The 8,525-nt window shown below is 38.0% G+C and overlaps 1 protein-coding gene across 1 annotated transcript; it reads left to right on the top strand.

Moving 5' to 3' along the window:
- The first annotated feature begins 788 nt into the window (after positions 1 to 788).
- LOC131233561 (AT-hook motif nuclear-localized protein 10-like) lies at positions 789 to 8,517 on the top strand. Its single transcript, XM_058230328.1, has 6 exons — positions 789 to 946; positions 2,061 to 2,616; positions 5,482 to 5,534; positions 6,596 to 6,727; positions 7,539 to 7,700; positions 7,794 to 8,517. Exons 2-6 carry the CDS (start codon positions 2,187 to 2,189, stop codon positions 8,097 to 8,099), a joined length of 1,083 nt encoding a protein of 360 aa, XP_058086311.1. The 5' UTR covers positions 789 to 946; positions 2,061 to 2,186; the 3' UTR covers positions 8,100 to 8,517.
- The last annotated feature ends 8 nt before the right edge of the window (positions 8,518 to 8,525 follow it).

Raw genomic sequence — 8,525 nt, 5'->3', positions numbered from 1 at the left:
GAGAATTGGATCTGCTTCATTGTTTGACTCATGCACTAAAATAATACGGTGAAAGGGGGACAAGATCGATATATAATACATGCATCAAGGTGGGCCAGGGCCACCCTGTCTCGGGGGGAGTGCACATGTCACGTGCCTATATAAGTCTCTCTTACATAAGGAGGGTATGCATGTCACATGCCTACCATAGGAAACCTTCACATTTGAAAATTCAAAATTAGGAGGGAAAGGGAAAAGTGGTCCACTTTCCCTAACTTGGAAAATCCTTCCAAAACATTAGAATAAAAGCAAGAAATGCAAAAAAATAGAAAAAGATGGCAGGACTTATACCCTATGGAAATAAAATAATAAAATAACCAACCGAGAAAGGAGAAAACGTTATAATTAAAGTCGCATTGTTGTTTTTGTTCTTATCTGAAATTTGATAGTCTGCCAGACTGCAGTGGCTCATAGGCGTGCTCTGAGAAATTCCACACATGGCGTATGTGTAACTCTAAAACCGTCCAATTCGTAGGACCCACTGTAGAAATGTAAATCAATGGACATCTGCTGGTGGACTTCGGAAGTTAACATGTACTTCATCTCAACCGTACAATATATTTCTACTAATCGATCATTTTAAGGAATTATTTCAGTGCAGGTGCTTTTATTTTACAATCCATCCAAGTGATTCCCACTGTTTGGACGGTTTAAAGTGATTTATTCTTATTTTCTTCCACGTGTACATTTTAAGTGCCTGCGCATGAACCTTCGCAGGCGGCCGGTGCAGCAAAATCTCCTTAGAAAGTGAGAGTGAGAATGAGAGAGAGAGAGAGAGAGAGGCGCGATTTCCACTTCTCACATCATGTTTCTGCTTTATGTGGTGGCAGCGAGTAGCTTAAACCCTAATTTTTAAGGCCTCTTAAACCCTAAAAGATCGGCTCTGTTGTTGCATTTCCAGCACCAGGTAGCTTTTCTTCTCTTCTCCTTATACTTGCATTTTGTTGTTGTTGTTGTTGTTTTTTTTTTTTTTTTTTTTTTTTTTGAAGAACCTGCTTTTCTTCTCCTCTAGTTTCTGTTGGATTGGCTTTTAAACATCAAAAGAGAAAATACCCATTTGCAATTTCTCACGGTTTTTTTCAGAAATCATGGTTTGTGATGGCTGATGATACCTGCATCTCTTGTCTTCTACTTTTCCTTTTTTCTTCTGTTGGGTCAGTTTAGAATATCGAAACGGAAAAACCCATTTGCATTTTCTCTCCATTAAAAAAAAAAAAAAAGAAAACCCTTTTTTTTTCCGGGTGAGAACGCTTTCAGCATTTCTCTTCTAGTGTTGGTTATATGAGAGAGAGAGAGAGAGAGAGAGAGAGAGCCCATTTGCATTTTTCTGACGATTTTTCCCAGAAAAAACATGGTGTTGAGAAAGAGAGAACCATTTAAGCAGTACACGCTGGTGCTTGATTCTGGCAGGTGGGCCCATGCTTTGGTAATCCAGACCATTGTTCTGTTGACTTACACTATGGATGGACTATGGCCCTGAAAATTTCCCAGATTGGAAGGTTCTAGCCACCAGTCTTTGGAATTTTATTTGGCCGTTGAATGTGGATTATTGCTGTATTTCTCATCTGAACCGTCTATTTGTAAGCCACAAATCGAAAGGTTATTATGCACTTGCCAGTAGATTTTTCAGGCAAGGTCCATCCATGGTGTGATGTAACAGACCAGTGGTCTGGATTAGTGGAGAATGGGACCCATTCGTGTAAATTGTATGGCCATGTATACTGTGAAGTCTCGTATCCTTGATTCCTCTTACGAAAAAAATTAGATCTGCATCTATTTTCTTCTAGTTTTGCTTTTTTTTTTTCTTTTGTCTCTTAAGCTGGATCCATGTTGAATGTCAAAAGAGAAACCCTTTTGCATTTTCTATTGGTTCAACAGAAAATCATGGTTTGAAACAATTAAAATTGACTTTTTTAGGAAATCCAAAATCTGGGTTCTGTCTTTTATTCTTTTTTCTTTTTTTTCCCCTCAATGTGTAGGTTAATGCTTGATCTATTCTGTTGGTTTTCTTGAAATTACAGTTCTAGAAGCTTCTGGATGTGGTTTGAAGAAAATGCCGATGAGAGGAATCACAACACTGTATACCATATTCATTTTTATCACGAGAATTTGAAATTTCCCACTAATTGCAATTAACAATTAGCCAAATGGACGCAAGAGAAGCCACTAGGTTAGCTTCATCTGAACATCAGGGTACGATTGCAGGCCCAAATTCTTACAGCGCCAACTTACCGAACAGCCCGATGGTTAGTCCGACCTCAGCAGGGATGATGCAAACCACACGTCTTCCGTTTAATTCAGCAGTACCTCCTGGATTAAAACCCATTGATACTTTGAACTCTTCGTATAACGAAGATGTGTTGCCTGGCATGAGATCAGGTGGCTTCAGCGAAAATGACATGATGAAAAAGAAGAGAGGTAGGCCAAGGAAGTATGGGCCCGATGGTGGTATGGCATTGGCATTGACTCCTATGTCCTCTGCTTCGGGATATTCTGATACTCAGGCTTCCGAACTGTCATTCAAGCGGAGAGGGCGGCCCCCAGGGTCGGGAAAGCGGCAACAGTTGAATGCCTTAGGTACTTCTCGATCAATACGCATTATCTGTTTGCATACGATTACTATAAGATGATAAGTAGAGGAGATGAATGTGTTTAGAAAAACGCGACCCAAATGTGTGCTGATCGGGCCACCTAACCAAGGGCTCATATAGTAGTGTCCAAAACGCCCCCAGCAGCCTTGGTTAATTGTCTGATCATGATTTTTGGGTTGCTTTTCCCAAGCTTGCTGCTGCACTTGAGAAAGCTACAGGATGTAGATCTTTGCATGAGGTGCATTTCAGTTAAGGGTCATTTGTCTGCATGAAAGACCCACTTAATACATGGGCATCATGTCCAAGGGAGAGCCTTTATGTTTGGCCATGTCATTGTCCATGGACAAGGGCTTCCATTTGGACAGGGCTGTCCACAAATTTGAATATTGCGATGTCCAAGGGGGAGGCTGGAATGCATCTCTCCATGGACAATGGCTTCTACCAAAAACACAAAAGAAAAAAAAAAAAAAATATATATATATATATATATATATATATATATATATATATATATATATATATATATATATGAAAGTATGTACTCCACATCTTTACTGCAGATGTGCTCCAGAAGAAGCACCCAACAAGTACATGCTCTAGATTTCAGGAGAAAGCATGTTCACATTTGAGAACGCACTTATTAGATGCAATAGCTTACCTCTTCAATATATGTTCCTATGGTATCTATGCAGTCCAACACAACATCTTGACATCCATGCCCAGGATTTGTCATGTTTGTCTTAAGTGAGTTTTCCAAACATCCAACGACCCATTAGGGCATGTTTGGATCGGTGGAATCTATGGAAATGAAAAGAAATTTTCAAGCATTATCAAATCATTTTCTCCACCTTATACTTCTCAAAGTGAAATTTACCGAAGGATGCTTGTTTGCCTTTTTAAGGGAAATGTCTTGTGCACCTTACAATCGTTGTTTTCTAGCCATTTCATACCCAAACAACGTATTAGATTCCACCAACCATTAATTTAGTGCATTACCACTTCATTCAATGCATTGAAGGTGAATACTTATACCATGCACCCACATTACTTGGATAGTTGGATGTAGTGTTACATGTATTGATGACCAGTGTTACAGAAACATGTAGTGCTTTTGCCAATACTTGGAAAGATATTGATGTCTGAGGGAAACACTGGGAAAAAAGGTGGAATCTTTCTGAAGGAGATGTTAATTGACACGTGTTTATGCATGTAGGAATCAAAATATTGCGAAAAACAACTATACATTGTAAGTTACTATTTTATAGGGCAACTATGTGTTGTTGAAAGTTTTCAAAAAAAAAAAAAAAAAAAAACCTTTGTCAAAAAAATCAGTATAATAGATCGGCCAACACTTGTTAATATATAAAATTTCCACATTAATTAACATTGAAAAACACATTTTCCAATACAATAATGAAAAAAAAAAAAAAAAAATTAGGATTTCATCAAAATTTCCCATTTTCACTTAAATGTTAATTTATTTAGTTTTTGCCACAAATCCATTTCAATGCATGCATATACATGGATTTCCATCACAATTCATGCTAAAACTTGAAAAAAAAAAAAAAAAAGAAAAAAAAAAAGAAGAAGAAGAAGTTTCTATGAACTTGTCGCCACCTTTGAGTTCCGGCTTGTCTTGATTTCATGTAGAGATTTCTTCCTAAATTCAACTTTGATTCAATAAAAAGAAAAAAGGAGAGATCAAAATCACCTAAGGAACAAAAGGTCCCAAAAAATGAGAGTTTTGGGGTTTTTGGAAATTTCCCAACTTTCAGTTAATTTTTGCCTATTTACGGATGTTTCTTGGGTTTCAGGAATATTGTCACTGGTAGCATGGATTATCATCAATGGTAACACCAATATCAAGAAACTTTTATAAGGGGTTTTCAAAATATTGTTGACATCGATAATATCACTAAATATTTAATATTTGGAAAATTTTAAACTGTCAGTAGTTTCGATATTACTGACTTAATGATACCGATAATACTAGTGATATCTGGAGCAGTGCTTGGATATTCTAGCCACCCTCTATATTGGTAAATTTATTGGCCACATGTAGCATATACCTGATCAATTAGTATAGATTACAGTCCTGATCTTCCACGTATGAAAATACTGAGAGCAAGCGTATCATCCATCATGCACAGCCAGAGTATGAGGATTTCCAATGTAAATAGTTGTTGAAATTTTCTTGATTTCCAATATTCCAGCTGGTGAAATCTGGGGAAGATCTCTTGCAAAATCCTTCAGATCCAAGGAGCGGCAGAGATCACTTCAAGGGAAGTGTCTTTCCATTCTTCCTGCCACAAACAAAATAAAACCTCATTATTTTGTGCCTGGTTTGGATGTCCAACTTCCATAAATGGAGGCTGTCAACACCCATTGGCTGAAGATACGATTCCACCCATCTTTAGGCTGAGACCCTGAAGTCATGGGTGCATCATGCCATTTCAAGCTAAGGTCCCATTGCGGCAGCCAATGGGATGATATTTGCTATCTTCCTTTTGCCATACTACATGTGTGAACTGTTGATGCTTTCATATAGCTTAAGCACTTGGAAGGGTTTTGTAATCTTATGAAAAAGAAAAAAAATCGGTAGCATGAGAGGTGAGATTTACTGTGAATGAGTATCATTTTACTAAAAGAAAACAGTCGGGATCGCACAACGCAACGCATCTTTAGATGTCAATTATGTAAATATTTGCTTCAGGCATTTCCATAGGGCTGATTAAATATTTACCCAGTCAATGCATAATAGTGTTTATTCTAAGTATTCATTGTTTTTCATATGCATGCTTGTTTGCTTATTTTGTAAAAGAGCAGTGCTGATTAGCTTGGTGAATGACAGGCTCTGCTGGGATTTCCTTTACTCCTCACATCATCACAGTTAAAGCCGGAGAGGTTAGAAATTACATTTATTGGCACATATCTTTTTGTTGCTCAATTTCTTAATTATTGACCTTACCCCTCGTTACTCAACAATATGATTTCTTATTGCCATTTCTTTATTGCTGTCATAACTGATTTACAAGCTTGTTGCATATAAAAAACAGAAGTGGTTATTTAATATGAGAGAAAATTAATTTATGATTGATTCATTGCTGTGTTTCTCTGTCTTTCTTTCTTTTTTCTTTTTTCCTTTCTTTTTGCACCTACCAAATGTACTGTTGAGGATAATGATGCCTGGTGCTTGTGTTGTGTTCATATTTGCTCAATTGCAAGCTTGCATGTTTTTCACCTCAGTATTTCATAATTGATGTATCAGATTGCCCATTAGTTTTATGCACACCCGGCACATACTAATAAATGTAGTAGCATGTAACATGCAAAGATTAGTTTTATTCTATAGATGAGTTGCACTTAGTCTGGCCATAAGAGTATTGGAGAATGAGATTGGTATGTGCTATATGAAGCTGTGTGGCACAACACAACATGTCAATGGAGCTTCCTCCCTCTGTTAGATTACTTGAGGTTAGGTAGATTGACACTCTTGACTGAAATGATCGCTATTGCTTTGGATTTTGGAAGCCGAGGACACTTGCAATAGACACTTTGAATTTACATTCCTTGTTGTATTTTATATTTTTGTTCACTTGATGCGTGAGATTCTTTTGGAATAAATACTTTTATTACATAAATCTCTCTTCCATTTGCAATGCATTCTGGAGATCTTATGAGAATGCAAATAAAACATTCATTTATGCTTCATTTTCTGAGGTTATGGTTATGATGTAAATGCACAAATGCTCTATTTATTACATGCATTGGCCTTCCGCAGTTTTTCTTTGCCTTTTAATAAGTTGTGTCATTCACAAAAAGAAGGAAAAAAGTTATTCATGTGTTGGCTTCTTGCTTCTCCTTTTCTTTACTTAGGAAGGGAATAAAAGTATTCATATCACCGAGTTGTTTCTTTACAGATATGTTATCTTATGCTCAAGTATTTTGTCATCGTCTTTTGCCAGGATGTAGCATCAACGATCATGGCTTTTTCACAGCAAGGGCCACGTGCAGTCTGTATCCTTTCAGCAAACGGTGCCATTAGCAATGTCACCCTTCGTCAACCAGCAACTTCTGGTGGGACTGTGTCATATGAGGTTTGTTGGAACTGAATTTGGATTTACCATTTAAAATTTTTTTAAAAAAATTATCAAAGGATATAGGTTCCGGTTACCTTTCAAAAAAACAAGGATATAGGTACCACATGATACAAGATGTATTTTCCACATGATACTTGTAATTGTCATTTGAATGTACTCTTTATATTTTTGCTGCTTTTCCTAACGCGTGATAGATTCATATCATAAGCTAATTAAAGAAAAGGGATCAGTGATCTGTGCAAACGTGTATGGTCAGAGCCGCATAATTTGCCGACAAACATCTGTGGTATGGGTGTGAAACATGAAACGCTGTGTAGAACATGGAGGCCTGAAGAAACAATAAGTGTTGATCAATGCATAGTCCATACAAATGTTTTGATAGATTCAAAAACTCATGGATTTTCAAAATGTTTGTAGTATCAAAGGTGTAATTCTAAATATAATTTCGTCAAGATGTTAGGAAGCTTTAAACTTTTATAATTGTCATTTCATATGGTGTCTTTCTGGTTGTTCATAGTTTAATATTCATCCTCATGGATCTCTGTTAAACATCTGATTAGATTGTCATTTTCCTACTCATAAGCAACTAACCTATTAAATGTTAATTAATGGCCACTAACTGCTTTGGGCATGGTTCAAGACCATGCAATTCCCTTGTGCCTGTGGTTGGTTGTGAAATAATAATAGCTGTGCATCCAAGACCTGGAAATTGTTATTCAGGTGTTTGGATTCTTCTTTACATCTTTACTTCCGAGTCGAGCATTTGGACTGTGGATGAATTATTCTCATATGGGTATCATTCGTGCAGGGCCGCTTTGAAATCATTTCTCTGTCGGGTTCGTTTTTGCTTACAGAGAGTGATGGCACCCGAAGCAGGACTGGTGGATTGAGCGTATCATTGGCAGGATCAGACGGCCGTGTTATTGGGGGTGGAGTGGCTGGGATGCTAATGGCAGCAACCCCAGTGCAGGTCTGCACACCTAAATGTTACCCTCACCATTTTTACATGATGCATCTTTTACCAACACTTTAATCTTTTCTGGTTTGACTGCATGCATATCAGGTTGTGGTGGGCAGTTTCATTGCAGATGGTAAAAAACCAAAACCAGATCCTTTGAAACGTGAACCTTCATCGGCACCCCCACAAATGGCAGGCTTGGCCACAGCAGCGCCTGCCAGCCTGCCCTCACAGGGTTCCACAAGTGAGTCATCTGATGATGAACCTAGTAGCCCCCTCGACCAAAGAACTGGGACCTATGGCAATTCTGGCCAACATGCTCAACCCATTGCCACCTTGTATCCATCTGGTGGATGGGCAGGTCATCACTCAGCCAATCAGCACAGACACGATACCAACATGAAGATGTAGCAACGAACCACTGTGTTCTCTAACTAACTAGTGATTTACTTGGAATTTTAGTTATGTTTTTGCTCACTAGCTTAGCTGGTAGGATTAACAGATGGTGCCAGGGACTGTTGAAGAGAGCCTTTCCATATAGAGGGTTGAACATGAAATTCAGCTTGATGAGGGCCAGATCATTCCACCACAGCTTCCCAGGGCCTAATGTGCCATTGTTATTGCCTAGTTTCTGACACGTTCTTTCCTCAACCATGTTTTATTGTTGTGAAAGCTGTTGACTGTTCGTTGACTCCATTATGGAGATCCTGTTTTTGTATCTTGAAAGAGTTTGGCTGTCCTTATTTTCCTTGTACCGGAAGTTGCTCGAGTTCTCACGTGATATGTATGCTAAACAGTTTGTTTATCAGACTTATGTATTGTTGTACCTTGTTGTAC

The sequence above is a fragment of the Magnolia sinica genome, chromosome 18 (genome assembly GCF_029962835.1).
Source record: "Magnolia sinica isolate HGM2019 chromosome 18, MsV1, whole genome shotgun sequence".
In the NCBI taxonomy this organism is placed as follows: domain Eukaryota; kingdom Viridiplantae; phylum Streptophyta; class Magnoliopsida; order Magnoliales; family Magnoliaceae; genus Magnolia; species Magnolia sinica.
This window is presented reverse-complemented; position numbering and strand designations above follow the sequence as displayed.

Excerpts from the sequence above, each read along its gene's own strand:
- LOC131233561 (XM_058230328.1), top strand. The coding sequence starts at position 2,187 with ATGGACGCAAGAGAAGCCACTAGGTTAGCTTCATCTGAACATCAGGGT. Across the intron at positions 5,535-6,595 it reads TCACAGTTAAAGCCGGAGAG|GATGTAGCATCAACGATCAT; the intron begins GTTAGAAATTAC and ends GTCTTTTGCCAG. Across the intron at positions 7,701-7,793 it reads TGGCAGCAACCCCAGTGCAG|GTTGTGGTGGGCAGTTTCAT; the intron begins GTCTGCACACCT and ends CATGCATATCAG.